The 18,759-nt window shown below is 39.6% G+C and overlaps 1 protein-coding gene across 1 annotated transcript; it reads left to right on the plus strand.

Moving 5' to 3' along the window:
• The first annotated feature begins 4,158 nt into the window (after positions 1–4,158).
• On the plus strand, positions 4,159–18,653 carry LOC137192056 (glutamic acid-rich protein). Its single transcript, XM_067602593.1, has 22 exons — positions 4,159–4,293; positions 5,007–5,199; positions 5,453–5,604; positions 5,743–5,962; positions 6,104–6,163; positions 6,275–6,345; positions 6,699–6,903; positions 7,117–7,254; positions 8,173–8,343; positions 8,949–9,071; positions 9,265–9,339; positions 9,584–9,651; positions 10,452–10,515; positions 10,870–11,083; positions 12,525–12,665; positions 12,806–12,992; positions 13,321–13,468; positions 14,701–15,092; positions 15,341–15,546; positions 15,794–16,029; positions 17,023–17,242; positions 17,589–18,653. The coding sequence occupies exons 1-22, from the start codon at positions 4,159–4,161 to the stop codon at positions 17,761–17,763; spliced, it is 3,594 nt and encodes a 1,197-aa protein (XP_067458694.1). The 3' UTR covers positions 17,764–18,653.
• Positions 18,654–18,759: the final 106 nt, after the last annotated feature.

The following is an 18,759-nucleotide window of genomic DNA, read 5'->3' on the forward strand; positions in this document are numbered from 1 at the left end:
TGTCAGAGAGAGCGAGAAGGAGGGGAGAAGCAGCTGAGCTCTTGCAGCTTTCTGAACAATGTTCACTGTCATAAAGCTGCTTTATCTTTCCCCTCCCTCCTGTCCCATAACCCAGAATAACTACATCTGTGCAGTGATGTAATGACCAAGTACATTTACTGACGTCATAATGAGTTAAACCTTGTGCACTGAACTTGTGAATTCCTCAGTTTACTGGATTTTTATGGTTTTAACAGACAACAACACATGTAATGTAGATTTCATTGGATATAGGTAGATAGAGGTTAAAGCCCTCCGCAGTGGAGTCCTATCAGCACCATTTTTTGTCAATCTGAAAAAAATGAAAAAATGAAAAAATTGTCATGTTGAAAGTATTGCTCTGCACACTAAAAAAAACATGGTATTTTGGTTGGAGTATGGCTATGTAGGTTAACCTCAGTTATTCAGGCAATTTTAATATATTAGTTTTGTACTAGTTTAGAATTGTATTGTATTAGTTTTCATGATATAGAAACGCGAGATGACGCCCATACCACATATCAGATGTGTCAAGGTATAGTACAGGGGTGAGCAAAAACTCTTAACTTACAAATAAATGTTTCTATGCACAACAGTCTGAACGTCAGTCTGACGACATGTTTTAATATTGTAGACATTTCTCTCTCTCTCAGCTAAGATCAAAATCATCTCAAGGCATGCTCTCTCTCTCTCTCTCTCCCTCTATCTTTCTCTCTCCCTCTCTCTTTCTCCCTCTCTCTCCAAGTACTACACAGGTTGGCCTGGTAGACCATCAGAATAAAAATGCATTCTCAACAAAAGTCAGATTGTACTGCTATCAGCCGGTCCAGCAGTAAACTGCCCTGATCCATGACAGTAGTAGCCTAAAAATGATCAGAGTTCAGTAATAAACAACAATGAAAATATACTAGCAACTGCTTTAAAATCCTAACTTGCTCCTTCATGCAAGTAAGTTAGGTTAGAAAAATAGTCAAAACTTTACCAGTCTTCTTCCATGTCAAAACATGACACCTACATTAGTCACATTGAAACTCAACTGCCAACAGTTTGGTCGGAGATTTGGGGATGTTATGCTAGTACCTAATATAGAGTAACAGCATTGGTCCGGTTACACGCTCACATGGTTTTTCTCCACTGCTATGCTGATGATACCCAACTCTATCTATCCTTCCCAGCAGACAACCTGACTGTCTCAGCATGGATCTCACCCTGCCACCTTCAACTCAAACCTTTTAAGACTGAATTGTTGGTGGTCTCAGCCGGTCCTTCATGCAGATTTCAGTCCATATAATGACAATAAGGACTCTGTTGGCAACAATAACTGATAAGTAAAATAACATTGCCAGAGTGAAATACAGGTACTTTAAGTGTCCCATGTTACCATAGATAGCAAGCACAAATGACAGTTCTTGGTGGATTACTTAACATGAACACTGTGATAACTTTCCAGAGTTTAAAATCCTGTCTATGAGTATTACAAACTGTTGTGCAGTTTTTTCACATTTGATAAGACTTTAAATCACCAACACAGGTTCTGGAATCCTGGAGAGGGGCTGGAATGCTTGCCAGAGACTGAAAGGGTTGCATATATGCTGCTGTCTGTCGCAGAGGAGAAGACTCACTGTCATCTGTGCATCAAAGAGTAGAGTGCCCAGCCTTCATGGAATCTCTGGGTGGGGTCCTGGACAGGGGACTTCCAGGGGACTTTGCCTATGGGAGACTATGCCTATCCAGTCTATACGTGATTTGAGTATCCTGGGGTCTTATCCATGAATGAAGGTAGGATTGACTATGAGGTAGATGGATTAGTTCAGCATTGGCAGTGAAGGTGAAATTCTCAATTTACTAGTCGATCTACATTTCAACCCTCATCTATGGTCATTAGCTTTGGGTAATGACTGACAGAATAAGATCATGGAAACAAGCAGCCAATCACAAGCTGCATCAGAAGTTCTTGTCAAATGGTCGAATAGCTTTTGAAACCCTGTTCCCTCATACCTTTCCAATGTCAGCATTGGAGGCAGGGGCAGTGGCAAACAATTTCTGTAACTTTTTGAAACCAACAAAACAACAAACATTCACAACCACATGCAACGATTGACGAGCTGTGCAGAGATGAGAAAGAAGCCAGGGTTTGAACTTCTCATTCAGGCTCAATTTATTCATTCTTTACACAGCTATTTCTATCACATTTCATATGCACAACCAATTGCAACACTATGAATGCCTTCCAGGAGAGACTGACTGAGAATGTGTGCCATTATCGCCATATTTAAATGGTATCTCATCTTCCCACTCTCAGCTGGTTTTTCACTCTGCCTTGAAGTGTGGCTGTTTGGAAAAGCACTTTTGTCTTCTGACAAGGTCAGACAACACGTCATATGAACTAGTTCTTTTCAAGCATTACCCAGCCCTTAGGGACAGGTTGAGGAACCTGGAAATCTGAAAGGAAATCGGAGTAGAACTGCTGCTCCACTGAAAAGAGTCAGTTAAGGTGGATTAGCCACCTGATTAGGATGCATCCTGGAGGCCTCACTCTGGAGACTTTCCAAATATGCCCAACTGAAAGTCATTGTGCCAATGACCACAGACTTCATACAGGCTTGGTGTGTGTATAAGGTGTCCTCCTTACAAACTGAACCAAATTTAAAAGTCAGATTTTCAGTTGTGTGTGTGTGTGTGTGTGTGTGTGTGTGTGTGTGTGTGTGTGAGTGTGTGTGTTACAATCTATGTCACTGCAGCCACGGCAACAGAAACACAGAGTACCGACTCTGGACAGCCTAGCAACAAGGACTGAACACACACACACACATGCGCACACATACAGACGGCGGCCTCTGTGAGAGAGACAGCAGGTATGTCCACTTTTTTGTCGTTTAATGCTTATTTCTACTATAAAACATAAAACAAATCAAAAATATGTGATCAACAAACACAGAAACTAAACATACAGACAGAAAAAAATCTACTTTCCTTACTTTCTTGTAACTCTCTCTTAGGAATATTTTCAGGGCTCTAATCCTGGACCTCATCACCGTTGGTTACTAACAATGTTTGTGAAGAATTGAAGCTTATTTGTTATACTAACTCAATACTCAATACTCAATAAGAGGATTAGCGAAACTGAAAGCTCAGTGATTCCTGACTGTCTTTGTAAGCCATGTGTTTTACTGTCAGTGCCCTTTATTCAAAAGTATGCAGCAGTTTTGCAAAAGTCATTTGTGTCTTTCTTTCCATATGTCATCTGCTGTGATTTATATGTCCTTGTTCCATTAAATGCAATATTGTCCTTGTTATATTATGGGAAAAAAGTTGGATTTTTAAATCACTAGTGCACAGTAACATTTTTACCTTGGAATCTGTGGAATGACCTAATCAATCCTTATCCTCCTTGGCTCAGCAGTCCAGAGGGAAAAAAATCATGAAGGATTTGTCTCTGTCCCTGCTGAGTCGGGGATGCGGTCGTTTTATCTCATCCAACGGAACCACAGGGCATCATGATGAACGGCTGGATGTCTGCTTCACACCACAGGTACACATACAAATCTATAATAGTACACAATTTCTCATGATGGAATCAGTATATTAGCACTGAAATAAACTTTAGTTAGATTAGTCAGATTATTTGTTTTTTTGCTGGTTTACTGTCTTTGTCATGGACATCCATCAATGAACCAGTCCATGCATTCATTAATCAATCAACCATTTCATCCATTATATAATCAACATAATCCATCAATCGACCAATAGGATTACTACATCTGGAAATCCCAGGACTCAGTGCTGCGTCTGTCCAACAGTGGCCACCTGCTTGGGGCAGAAGAACCAACACTTCCAAAGACTTACAGCACTCGTAGGGGGCCACTTCTGCTGTACTCCCAGGTATGTGTGTGTGTGTGTGTGTGTGTTTGTGTTTGTGTTAGTGTGTGTGTGTGTGTGTGTGTGTGTGTCTAAACAAGTAGCTACAGATACCCTATATGTCATAAAGTAGCAGGGGAAACATAACCAGATACAGTTGACAAGCCAACTGCATAACTAACTAAAAACTTATATCTAACCCAGACTTTTGACAAACTGAAACCAAAAGTTATGCTTTCAAGCTGATTTACGACCGTCTTCTGTCTTGAGGACTTTGTTACTATGGAAACCAAGTGTGGGTCACAGGCTGGAGACAGAAAGAAGCGAGTTGTTCGGCGGTACACGCAGGAAGTGGAACAGCAGTTGAGCACACTCAAGGAGCTAACAGCAGCCATTTTGAGCTACAGCAACAACCAGGTAGGTGGAACAGACTAGGATGAACTTCTTTAATGCTTTGCATGCATTTATACTGTATGCATGCATATTGTGTAGTGTATGTATAATGTAAATCTAGATTCTGTACTTATTGAAAGAAAGATTTTGTCTGTGCATATTTAATAATAATAATAATATAATAAAAATAATTTGTCATATAAAACAATCTACCAAGTTAAAATAAACATCAATTAATCAATATTTTTTATGTTAACGTTGAATTAAATGCATGTTGTATAATATAAAAGTAGTTGCTTACAACCATAGACCGGCAGCACATAATCACCCAACTCTGCAGCTCTACAGAGCTTTAAAGCCTCTTTTAGCTTGTTGCTTTGGTTTTTGACACATTTTTGTGTTTGTTGAGTCTCACCACTCTCATTGACCACATTTCCAGTAGCAGCAGGTAGCTGTTTTTAGCAAATAAGCTTTGATAAACCCACTGTACCATACCTGCCCAGCTTCAAAACAGCAGACAGAAAAGGTTAGCAACTAAATGAGAGTGTATATTGGACTTGCATTTGTCAGGTGGGATGATTGTTTGCTAAAACCTTCACCAACACTTTAGCCATAAAGACTTCATGATGGGATAATGAGGAAGGGCTGCCTGTCTGTTATCTTGTGTTGGAGTTCTTTTGCCCTCTGGTGGCCAACAGTTGGTTAATGCAGTTTCTGTCTCTCTCTCTCTGCTCCAGTTTACCTCTTCTCAATTTGCTCCATCCCTCTTACCTCCTCTTCACCTCCCTGCACCTCCAAACCTTCATTGTCCCACTACTCTGCCATTTCGCACCACACAAAAACAACTCAGTCAAGAGTTGCTTGTCCAGTTGGACCCACAGTGGCTTCCAGCAGAGAGAAAAACTGAACAACTGGAAAATCAACCTGGAGGTAAAAAAGATGGACAGATGAATTGATACATGAACAGATTAGGGTTGAGATTAAAGGTCCAAAACAGAAAATTCCTCTTGAAAATTCATGAAGTCTGAGTCAAGTGGCTTTTGTTTACAAGTCCTGCTTTGCTTTTTACTGAAACAAACTAAGTAAGTACAAGAATACAACAAAGTCAACAACAATACAACAAAGGCTTCCAGAAATCAACCTAGTATGGTTGTACGTACCCTAAAATTAAGTTTCTCTGCAGATAAAAAGGAGGAGCACAGCAGCAAGAGGAGAGTCAGGCTGGATCTGTTCCTTCAGATACCCAGTGTCTCCAGGACTCCAACACCACAGATGGAACCCCAGCTCTGGGTACACCATGTAGCAATGACCCCTGAAGAACCAGAGGAACCTCAGGTAACACACTAATGACACAAGTTACCGTCTAAAGACTTTTGTTCATGTTGTTTTTATCTTTGGAAATTTATGAGGATTGTGTATCTTTTACAGCAATCATATTTTTGATGTTACTAATGTCTTTTCTACCGCATACAGACATACTTAGACCTGAATCTGCAACATAGTGAAAGTTTGCAGCATAGTGAAATAAATCACCACAGTATGGGTACAGGAGGAGAGATCCATCATCCAAACATGAATGATGTCCGTGATGCAGTAGATGATCGAGGCTGTTCCATTCAGAGAGACAATGGAACAACCAGTATTAAAGGCAACTATGAAAGATCAATAACAAGGAACAGACATGGGAGGATAGGTGTGTGTGTGGTAACATAAATTGGTGACTTAAAACCAGCGGATTGATTGAAAATCTATCCTTGTGTGTATGTCTGTGTGCTCATCTTACTTATTAGCATATTGGCTAAAAGCTCCATTTTTCTGACTCTCTCCTCTCTAGTCCAACTATATGGAACAGAGCAGCCATCACACACAGAGCCTGGAGCAAATAGTACCTCAGGTATCGGCCTAGTAGCAGCAGCGGCACCCCCAGAAAATGAATACAAACAAACCCATTCCCTCCTCTAAATGTTGATAACCCTGATGATCTGGTGCCCTATCCCACACACAGGCCTGCTCCTTCCTCCTCTGAGAGTGGGATCTTCAGTCTGTCATGGGCCCTGCTGGGAGAACACAGACAGGGTAAGTGGGTGTAAAGGTTTCCCAAATAGAAAGTTTTATAAGATCTGGCAACCTTTTCTGCTCTATTTTCAAAACTTGGCAAATCCACATTAATGTTTTGTGATCAATGGAGTCATCCCAATCACATGAATGAGGCTTTGTTTTTTCATACAGTGCTGTTTCTGCTTGAATGCTGTCTAAGACAGCAGCTTCAACAACAGTTACTGTCAGGCCAGAGTATCAGTGTTGTTCAATTTCCTGACAAGTTGAAACACACTAACTGAAACAATGACTGAAATCCTAATTTCCCTCCTGTGGCATCATCTGAAAGAAAAACTTCTAAATAGCAGACATGCCTCTATTGAACGTTTCAGCCAAGATGGGACGGCCCCAGCAGTGATGAACACCATGTCCAGCGTCTGCCTCCCATAGCAGAGAGCCTTACTGTTGCTCCCAGATGGGCAATCCAGGCTCAAACCCAGTCAGATGCCCAAACACAAGCAGAATCTCAAGAAAATCAGAGCAGACCCCATCAACAGCCTCTGTTGCTTCCGCTGCTGCTTCCTATGAAAAAAGATGGTAAGAAAGATGCACACAGAAGAAGACTACACACACACTGACTCAGGTGAAGGACATATATGTATTTTCTTTTCAACTCATTCAACTCATGACACTGAGGAACACTGAGCACAAAAACCAGACTTGGCATGTGTCCTATGTGGGTTTGTTATTGCCAATGTATTGATTGTTATTGCTGATTGAAAATCTCACCCTTCTCCATCTGTATTTCAGAAGAAATAACTTGTCAAAAGAGAGGAGGGAGAGAAAAAACAGACAGACAATACTGTAAACAAGAGACTGGGCAGTTGGGAAGAGGAGGAAGGCTACACTCTGAGAAAGGCTCTATGATTCTGCTGGAGCCAGGGGAAGGTACTGTACATTCATACATGCATAAATTGATGCAGAAATAAATTCATATATACATAAATTGGGTCAGATAGATGGATCTATGAGAAGTCCATTGTCCTCAATAAATGTATTTGTATATTTTTTCGAATGCAGGAACCTTTTTGATTTATTATCCTAAACTTCTCTTACTTTTTTCTACAAGGCTCATACAAGTTTTCCAAGTGGGATTCAGCAAAACCTCATAACCGCTTACATTTGTTGTAAATTGTTTGTTTCAACTTGATGAATTCCACCTGTACTGAGGAGGTGCAAGTTTATGAGAAATTATTTTCATTTGTGAACTATGGCACCAAAAAGCAAGACAAGGAACTTCACAATCAGGTCATGATCAGCAGAAGAAATTCGTGTGAGGTTTGGATGCAAACCTAGCTATTGTGTGTATCCTTGAGGTCTAAAAAACATGTTGAATACATTTCCTTCATTCTTTTGCAAACCTGATTCTTCTTGCTGCATTTCTTGCCACATTAAAGTCACCTGCAATACACATTTACTGGAATGTGCATCACAGCACTCATATGCTCATCAGTGCATCACCGTGTGCATCACCGTGTACATGCACAAGAACAAGAAAAATGGGAACTCTTTAAAAATTGCTCCATAGCACTAATAGTGGTAAAAAAAAACTCTACAAGGTACCTTAGAACCTTAGTAAAGTAAGATTTTAGTTTTTTAATGTTGTTATGATGTTATTATTTATTTTCTTACCCTTTTGTTTTTTCACGTCCTTTAAGACAATGCATGTAAAGCACAAACTCTGCTACTGAGCTACATCCTTATTATTACATCCTTATTAATATATATATTTTCTACAAAGGTATATCCATTATGTTCCTTATGCTCATCATTCTGTGTTCTGTTTTTCTACGTCCTCTTCTCCAGAGCCTCCTCCTCCAGTAGGAGTATTGGGTTGCGTTGCTGGACGGAGAGGCCCAGGCCGGCAGAGCTCTCTAGCCTTCTTACAGAACCGACTACTTGACCTCCAGGATCCCTGTGAATCCACTGATGCTAACAGAGGCGTGGTTAGGGGCATTCTACCACTGGAGCTGAGAGGTATGGGCAGCTACTCCACTGAGAGAAAACATGACACTCAGAGTTAACTTAGACATTGACTGTAGCCACTGTAGCCACTGTATGAATTTAATGCAAGCTCACATGGAAAAGGTATGTGAATCCCAATGTTATCTGGACTCTCAGTTTCTGTTTAACTCTTGTAATCTTGTGAATCATAGAACTGTCATGAGGACACTGTCTCTCTGTCTTCAACTCTCCCTTCAACCTCAGATTCAACTTCCCCAAGACCCCTGCCATTCTCCAAACCTACCATTGTCTCCCTTTTGTGTTGGGTTGTGTTGTGTCAAGTGTGTTCCTGCCCGTCCATATCACCTGCTCACCTGCTTCAATGGCCTGCATTAGAGTTATCACAGTAGTTTTTTTTTTTTTTTTTTTACACAGCAACAACATAAACCTCATCTTTTAATAGTTAATTTAAAAAAAAGTCACAGCTTGCAATTTGTCACAGATGCATATATGTTGACTCAACTTCTCCACCCAGCTTACCTCCCTTTTTTGACATACAGTAAATATAATTACAAAAGTCAATACGTGAGTCAAAAGGGTCCATGTTTCTGCTTGTCAGAGTAATTGTGTATTGTCAGATTTGCAGAACGGAAGATCTGTTGGCAGCCTGATTCTGGGTCCTGATGGGGAAATCATTCAACTGTCACTGTATGACAACAACCAGGACTCATCTCAGGGTGATGGTGACAAACAGGAGCAAGGTATGCTCATCAAGTTTTAACTTGATGTTTAAACTTCCATCTTCACGACATCTAAAATCTACACACTTCACCTGCTGGAGTCTTTCAGTTTGTTAAGAAGAGGTTCTAGACTGTAAATAATATTTGAATACAACATTAGAGCATGGCACATTCTCACACAATGACCCACTCTGTCTGTCTGTCTGTCTCTCAGCTCTCCAGGTTTTGTCTGCAGAAGGAGAGAAGTTACCCTGGGTCATTCTGCTGCAGCCTGAACATACACACACAGGTCAGCACACACACACACACACACACACACACACACACATACACACACACACACACACACACACACATACACACACACACACATACACACAAATTCTAACAAGTGTTTCAACTGTGTTTTTCAGTTGTCTGTCTCACATGTGTTTGATGGAATTCTTCTACTTTAATTGGGGATGCAAGAGAAAAGTCTCTTCCACTGAAGTCAGTAAATACCATGTATTTGCTTTAATATGTTCTTCGTGCAGAGGGAGAGGTGGAGATGAACACAGATGTTCCTGCTGGTGACAGTCAGCACTATCAGTCAATACATAAGGTGAGTTGGTATTTTTTGACAGAATCACACCTTTAAAAGGTTTAGCAATCCAAGCAAGCCCAAAGACTGGTCATATCAATAAGTGATCTGAACATGTTTCATTAGCTTATATTCACTGTTTCTGTTTTTGTGATTTTGCTCCTCTGCAATCTCCCAGAGAACAGGATGTCAGATATCTGTTGGTCAGTTTGTAGCAGGGGAGCGTACCCGTCCATACATTTTAAATTAAATACAACAGCTTTTATTTGACAGAAAAAAGACAATTAACTAATTTGCAAACTAAGCTAAGTGGGTCAACAGGATTTCAATAAAGGGGGTCATATTGCAAATTGAAAATTACCCTCAGCATGTCTCAAATTCGTAACAAATGCCATAAAGTATATTGTCGCCATCCTGAAAAAAACATGAATCTCCAAAGTGTCAACTGCTGGCACACATTTTTGAAACAATTCAATGGATTTTGAAGGAAGAATTTTCTCTTAAGGGCACATTTTATCCTTGGTTTTCACTAGAAGATGTAAATGTTGATGATAATGTATGATTTTGTTTCAACGAGAAGCTGATGTCTGTAATGTCATCTATCATCTATTGCTTGCTTTGCAATCATGATGATTGATTCTGATCATAATTTGTCAGTTACCTCTCTGTAGATAACAGTTTGCAGAATGTGCTGATTTTCAGTGCAATCTGATGGAGCCAAGCAACACTCTAATAATAAGAATATATAGAAACTAAGCATCCCTTCTGTCTATACAATATGTCACTATTTGTTGAACTATCCGACTCTGTTCTCCAACCAGCGCTTAGATCTTCACAGATCTACAGAGACTGATGCAGGATCAGCCAGCAGACACACTCTCCCAGGTAAACTCTGCATCCACTGCACATTTACTATGGTTGGACTTGCTGTCTTTGTACCGATATTGTTCGGGATATGAGTCACTACCTTTTGTGGTGCAGTAAAGTTTATTTAAACCAGAGCCATTGCACACAGTTATTTTAATGTAAAACAATTATTTTCGTATCATAAATTCTTAATCTTATGATACTGTAATCACTTCATCAAATACAGAACTCATTATAAAAGACATTACCTAGACAGTTGAAGAAATTTACAAGCATTTTGAATATTCATCATTTGTTTTAACTTCATACTATAAATCATTTCAGTTTAGTAAAACAGTCAATATAATTCAAATTTTATCTTTGTTGCTCCAGTTGCTGAGAACAAGAAAAAAACAAAGTGTACAGAGGCAGTGGTGGGAACACAGAAGGAAAAAAAAGATAGTAAAAAAAATGTGAGGATGCCTCCACTGAGGGAACTGGTGAGGGAGCCAAGAGGAGGCAACGCTGAGGCAGAGGAGGAGGAGGAAGAGGAACAGCTGTATAGTACTGGACAGACTGACCAGTTGTCTGGATCACACCAGCCAGGGTTGGTGTAATTCACTTTTAACTTGATACTTTTATGTTAATTGTGAGCTGAAGATGTGTAAATGTATACTAAATCTGTCTGATTTCCCAGAAAAGCAAGAAGGATGCTTCAAGGTATCAGTAGAGAATGACTCAAAAATGTTCTAAGAACCAATGGCTTCGTTAGTGATTACACAAGATTTCTGACATAATTTTTGGTCTCAAAGACAGAGAATTGAGGTGAGGATCTTCTTTTGCACTTAAGATAACCATCTCATTTTGTAAACAGCTGCTTTTATGTAGCACTTTACAATTTGCCTCTTATTCACCCATTCAAATACACTCACACACTGATGAGATACCATGCAACCTGCTGGCCTGACCAAAGACACTGACAGGAAGCGCTGTGGACTGAACCGCCAACCCTGTCATTAGACCAAAACTCTTTACTCTAGAATTCAGTTAATCATATCAATCAAAGCAAACATTGTAATTTGGATGTTCCTATTTCACAATGTGGACATTTACAGATGTCTGCACATGTGGATCAATCTTAAGTTGAAAAAGCACATTATTATAAAATTATTTTACTTCTTTGAATTGGACATGTTCCAGGTAATCCATCATATTTTTTGATAAGATGGATTTTGCAAATCAACGCAATACCACTGTTGACAACATCAGCTGTGATATTTTTAGAGATGTCGGGGCTGATCAGGGTATATTTTAATGGATTGTTGGTTTCAATGACGCAGATCAACTGAGGTTGGGAAAATAAACAGATTTTCTGAGCACCAATGCTAATAAATCTGTTATCTTTCCCTCTTTCAAGTTAGAAACATTGCTAAATAATGTTAATTCCATGAGTAACCTGATGGGAGGCCAAACTTAAACTTAGCTGCTGTTTGGTTAAAGTCCTCTCTGTAGCTGGTGTCTGTACTCAAAGATCTCCTGTGAGGGAAGAACCTCTACTCTGTAACACCACTGTATAATTGTGAGTTGACTGAGTGTCTTTGTAGTTCCCACAACATCTAACTGATCTAACTGATCACATCACTTCAATTTCAAGAGTTGCATTCCCCAAGTTAAACTGTCATTCATATCATATCAATAAGCTATCAATAAGTTTATACAGTAAACTTTAAAAATAGTTTTGAACCAGGACCTTCAGTATTTCAATCAAGTAGTTCATGAAAAATAGGGTGTGTCAAATTTTTTAGTTACAACTTTTATTTCAATATGTTAGATACATATTTAATATGTAATTAACATTTAGGTAAATACAGTATATTGTATTGGACCCTGTATATCGAGTATAGCCAACATTAAAGGACTCATATTGGGATTGGGCAAAAAAAGACACTTGATGGGACATCCCTAGATATTTTATTTATTTATTTATCTATTTATCGACTCAAATTGACTCACATTTGAAACATTTGGAGTTTTTCCTGTCTGTACAGGGAGAAGCTGCTGTATAAAGGTAGTGCATCCTCCAGCCGGCAGAGCATCAACCTAAATGAAGCAACAACAGAGGATGCTGTGGAGGGATGGAAGAGGAACACCAAGAGGAACAACACTGGGGAAACTGCAATAACCACAGGGTGAACTGGGAATGCACACAGACTCTGATGAGATTAAAACACAACTTAAATAGCTCTTTGTAAGATTTTCTGATGTTTTAACTAACAATAACAGACTGCACACATAATCACACTGACACCCATGTCCTCTATTTATTTAGGAAAAGGGAGATGAAAACTGGGAGCGCAGAAGCAGATGGACAGAAGGAATTGAAGAAGAGGAAAGGAGGAAAATGGCAGAGACAGAAAACAGGGAGTGATGCTCAACCAATCAGGAGCCAAAAGCAAGAGGAGAGGACCAAGATAGAAGCGGCAGAGAATCAGGACCATTCTGCTTTCCCCTCTCTGGTGAGGACTGATTGATTTACTGACTGATTCATGCTGTGTAATGCAGTGGGGTAGCTGTGGCCGCTGTGGTCTGCTCAGTTTCAGCAGAGCATGATGGGATTATTGCAGTTTCTTAAGTAAATCCTCAAATTTTATGGACTGGAAAAAGAAATACTACTAAAATAATACTTCTAAACATATATGAAGTATATAAAATATCTCTAAATGTTGTGAATGTTTTAAATATACACTGAAATACCTGTATCTATCTAAAGAAATGCAAAAAAATAGATGCCATTCAGGTTAACTACTTTTCTGTCAATCACCAGCTGCAGTCACTGTCTTTCAGAAAAAGAAGATGAGAGACAGGGAAGGAGAGAGAGGAAAAGTGAAGACAAATGAGGAGAGAGACGGTCGAGGAGAACTGACAAAGCAAAAGGGAGAGTCTACTGGAAGGAGAAGGAGAGCGAAGTTGAAACACAAAGAGTTAGTTGTTGGTAAGACATTGCATGTAATCTGAGGACATTTGTTTGTAACGGTCACCTAACAACTGTGACCTGAAATTCTCTCATATGGTAATGTTGTGATACTGCATAGGTTTATTGATGTTACAGAGTATCCATGCAGCACCAATGCATTTAGAAATATGATACATAGAAGCAAGATGAGAAGCATCAAATCAAATCCTAACAAAGGCAAGGCCAGTGAACGCTGCTTTGTAGGTGGTATCAAGAATACATTTATGATATAAAAGTATTGTAGATGTCTATAAGAATTTCTTAAGATGTCTAGAATGTTAGATGTCGTAGAATTTTCTGTCGTAGAAAGAAAGAGTGGTCCAGACCTGTCGTACAAGTCAAACACTTGTTTGACTAAATAATTATAATTCCTTTATCTGAATGAATTTGGATGAATTAAGGCAAATTTTAATGCAATATTGTGTTCACCATATTATCATCATGGCTGCCAATTTTATTTTTTTATTGGCATATTTCAATAAAGCAACTTCTAGATTTCATCAGTTGTTGAAAACTCGTCTCACACTGACAGCTGCCGCAGGATCTTTCTGTGGGTCTCTCTCCAGTATCATCTACTGTTGCAGCTGACAGTGTAACATCACCTACTGTAAGGTTATAACATTCTCTTGTCTAATATCTCTGACTGTCACATGCCTTGACTGCCTCCAATCATCAACCGCTTTGCTTTTTAGCATCTAACCTCTTTATTTCTGTTGCTGTACAGTGCTGCTGTGATGACATGCCAATTCACATTTTTCAATTGTTTTGGGTCTCCTACTACTGACACTGCTAAACTTGTTATGTTTTTGTCTGTTGATTTCCAACAGTAAGACTCCTTATTACTCTCAGCTAACATTTTTGTGAATGAAACGGAGGGGAGCACGTCACCTTATATGATGTTGATTATGCTAATGATCAAACCTCACAAAGGCGCACCCACTCGTGAACAGGTGGCATTCATCATGTTGAAATCAGCAATTTATGTAAAATTTGTCCAGCTGAGAGGGTTTGATGAATCTGGCTTGGAACACTTGTATGAGTAACCTCACTGAAAACAAGTAAGAGAAGTTTAGTATAAGAAAAATGTTCTCATTGGGTTCTTGTTGGGGTAGGCCCATTGTTTCAACCAGTTCTACCCCAACTCAACCTATCAGAATAGTGTTTTTTTTTTACTATACTTTCCTTTCATTTTAATTTTCCTTTCCTCACAGGAAGACCTGAGGACATCCTGGAGAAAGAAGAGTTGGAGCTCAATCAGGAAATGGAAGAAGAGTCTCACCTAAAATCCACTAGAAGCTCCTTTGCTACACAAAGACAAAATGAAACTAATAGAAATTCAAAGGAAGATGCAGACCATCTTTCCACAGATGACAACCTCACAAATGCAGACAAACACAGCAGCGTCCGATCAGCGAGTTCATGCAGGTCCACTGTTGTATCTCAGTTCCAACAAAGGAGCTCACAAAGGTCCGACGTGTCTTCCTGTGAGGGGGCGGTACCAGCCAGTACCAACGGTCTCGCTTCCTCTCGTAGTCGCTTGTCATCATGCTCAACTGTCATGATAAAGGAGGAACAGCTGATGTTGAACCCAGTAAAGCCTGAGGTTGGTAGGAAGCACATGTATACAGCACTAACCCTAACCCTGTTTTATGTTTGATTTTCACACACTGTTTGAATGATAATTTAACATAAATTATCAATGTAATTATTACATTCTTATTGCTAATGTTATAATTATAATACCACCTAATTACCTCTGTCCACTTCTTCTTATTAAATTAATTAAATATCCAAACAGGTTAAAAAGAGTATCTGCGTTCTATACTGAGTCCATGTCTATGTGTGTTTCAGTCCTCCAGGGCCAGAAAGAGACGGGAGGAGGAGGAGGCTGCAGCCCTGCGTCTGGCCCAGCGAGCAGAGAGACGGAGGCAGGAGGTGGAGAGAAAGAGGAAGGAGCGGGAGGAGGAGGAGAGGAAACAGCAGGAGAGGGAGCGGACAGAGGACAGGATGAAGAGCGAGCTAGAGGAGGAGAGGAGGAAGAGATCTGAGGAGCTCAGGTCTTAATTTATCTCTAAAGGCACAAAATTATTCAAATAAAGATGAACTCAGTAAAACAAAAATGTGGAGATATAGCAATAAACGATTAGACATATTAAAGCCACAGAAGACATTACACAACCTGAGTAGTAAACAAATCCTCGTCAGTTCATTGTTATTTTAAAGGTTTGTATTTGGGGCATGTTTGCATGATTGTTACTATAACTGGTAATTACATGTTAACTGCTGCCATCATTAATTGTGCAGTTTCCAAATTCCTGTGTGTAACTTCTACACTGTCACTTCATTACTGTCCAACCTCAACCTTAGACTGAAGAGGCTGGCGGAGGAGGAGGAGAAGAGGAGGCGCAAGGAGGAGGAGCAGGAGAGAGCGAGGCAGGAGCAAGCGGAAAGAGAGAGGGAGAGGAGGAGGCAAGAGGAGAGGAGGCGGCAGAAGGAGCGACTCCAGCGGATGAGAGAGGAGGAGGAACAGAGACGGAAAGGTGGGAATGAGAGGAGGAGTAAAAGAAAGAGGAAGTGAAGAACAAAGCAAAGGGAAGATAGGTAGGAGAGGAGTTACAAAGAGGCAATTAGTTGCTTCATGAAGACAGTCAGAATAAGCTATGGCGATTTCAACACTACTTTAAAGTTTTGTGTAACATCAGATGCTTTGTATAGACATACAGTAAACCTATATATGGTATATATTCTTGATCTAGTTTCCTATATTTTTTAATACTGACTATCTGGCAGTACCTGTCTAATCCTTCCATTAATGTAGCATTTGGTTTTATGTCAATGAAGAGAGGAATGTCAGTGTGAATTTGCTGTCCAAGATCATTTGGACAACCTCTCTTCATCTTAAAAATGATCACAATACTGAAGCAGTAACAGCAGTAATTTAGAGGCCTTATGCACCTGAGAGGCACATTGCACTTGATTAATGTTCAAGCCACTGTGTGATTTCATTATGTGCTTTTACTGATAAATGCTGACATCACATTTGAACTTTGATGGCCCACTTCTGGAAAATGTTGATGTCAAGTTAGGGCTGAAACTAACGATTATTTTCATTATCGATTATTTTCTCGATTAATCAATTAGTTGTTTGGTTCTATAAAATGTCAGAAAATGGTGAAACATGTCGATCACATTCTCAAATGTCTTGTTTTGTCACGTCCAACAGATTCAGTTTACTGTCATAGACGACTAAAGAAACCAGAAAATATTCAAATTTGAGTAAATGGAGTCAGAGAATTTGGACTTTTTTTTCTTAAAAAAATATTCCAAGCAATTAATCGATTATCAAAATAGCTGGCGATTAATTTAATAGTTGACAACTGATCAAATAATCGACTAACTGTTGCAGCTTCTGATCAATTTTGATGTCACATTGCAATTTTGATTTCTTGTGAGGTCACAGCTGCACTTTTGATTATACTGGTGGTGATTTCATTATTATTAAACTACTGCATTAAACTACATTTCCCCTCTAGTTGAACTGGAGCGTTTGCGCCTGGAGGAGGAGAAGAGGCAGGAGGAGGAGTCCAAGAGATTACAGGAGATGGATGAGAGTGAGAGGATTGAGTACCTCCGCAGGAAGGAGCAGGAGGAGGAGGAAAGGAGGAATAAAGAGGAGGAGCGCAAAAGGAGAGAAGAAGAGGCCGCTTTGTGGGCTGCAGAGGAGTCCAGACTGCAGGCGGAGCTACTCACCAGGTATGTGTGTGTGTCTGTCTTTGTAACATTGGCGCTATAACATTTAGGTGTCTGTGCCAGTTACAACAGCACAGAAGGGAATTAGAGAGGTAGGTCTGTCAACAGCGGATCATCATACAGGCAAACTGGAATAAGATAGACTAATAGTCTAAAAAGATTAAACCTGGAACAAGGGCGAAGCATAGACAGCTGTATTTATGAAAGAAGAAGAGTATCTGTTCCATAAGGTTGATAATTGAAAGACCAGCTGAAATATGTCCTGTGTGGAGACTAGAGTGTTAGACTTAAGTTAAAATAATTGTCCACTCTCTAACTCTGTCTCTCTTTTACTCTGTCCTCCCTGCAGACAGATGGCGCTTTTGCAGCAGCAGTTGGCCTTTAAAAGGGGTCTACTGTTGGAGGCTGGAGGTTTGGAAAAAACTCAGGGTATCTCCAGACCGTGGATATACTCTTATTTCACTTTGTTACAGCTACTGGGTCTAAATCCCACTAAAGCAGAGACCACAACCCCTGACCTTTAACCTCCATTTGTGACCATGATGGACAACTGGGAAAATAATTTTTGTTTGATGAAATGGGTCATTTCTTTTTGAAGTGATTTTCAGTGATGGGAGACTAATGGGATGGAAAAATATCTTCTCCATGTGTCAAATATATATAGGCTACTACCTACTTTTTTAAAATTTCTTTTGTTTCTGTAAAAGACAGTACAAAAGTTTTAAACCATGTTCCTTTTGTATTATTTTCTGTAGATTTACAGAAAATAATACAGTTTATATGAATCTCTTCAAATTCCTCTCTGAGTCAGTGAGAAAGGAAATACAGAAAGTAGCCCTTTGGATTAGCCATTTTAACTAGGCAGGCTAACTGCATAGGGATCTACATCTGGGACAACTTAATTGCATAGACAGCTGACCATTTGGTCAAGCCGAGGGAGGGAAAAACCCCTCCAAGGAACTAACCCTGGATCTAAAGTGCTGGTTATGACTTAAGGCTGGATGGCAGAACTCCCGTCATCTCCTGTGATGAGACAAGAGTGAAACCAGCAAAGATATTGAACTTCCCCCTCAAGACATCCTTTAATGGTTCAAAAATAGCTCCAAGATGAAAGTTGTAGTGATGTCCAAGATGTTACCTGGCAGTCACCTGGACGTCCTCCCTTGGTGTTCTAGCAACATCAATGAATAAAAGCTTAAACAAATGTGTTGATTTGTTTTGAGTGTAATAAGATTTTGAATATATCATGTGACAACTTCGCCAACTTATGCTCAACTTCTAGCAGGGGAACACACATGACCAACACAGTAAGGCACAATCAAGATGTAGCTGATTTTCACATAGTCATTTGTCATTTGGGACCAATCAATTGCAATTGCATAATGGAAAAGAATCTAAACATTCAAGTGTCTAAAACTTGTGCACAGTACTGTAGCAGTGTGTGCTAAGGAATATGATAAAGCAATTAAGTCTTGAAATAAAGTTTTTAAAATGTTAAAAAGGAATAACAGTTTTCAGAA

This window comes from Thunnus thynnus, chromosome 11, assembly GCF_963924715.1.
Source record: "Thunnus thynnus chromosome 11, fThuThy2.1, whole genome shotgun sequence".
NCBI lineage: Eukaryota > Metazoa > Chordata > Actinopteri > Scombriformes > Scombridae > Thunnus > Thunnus thynnus.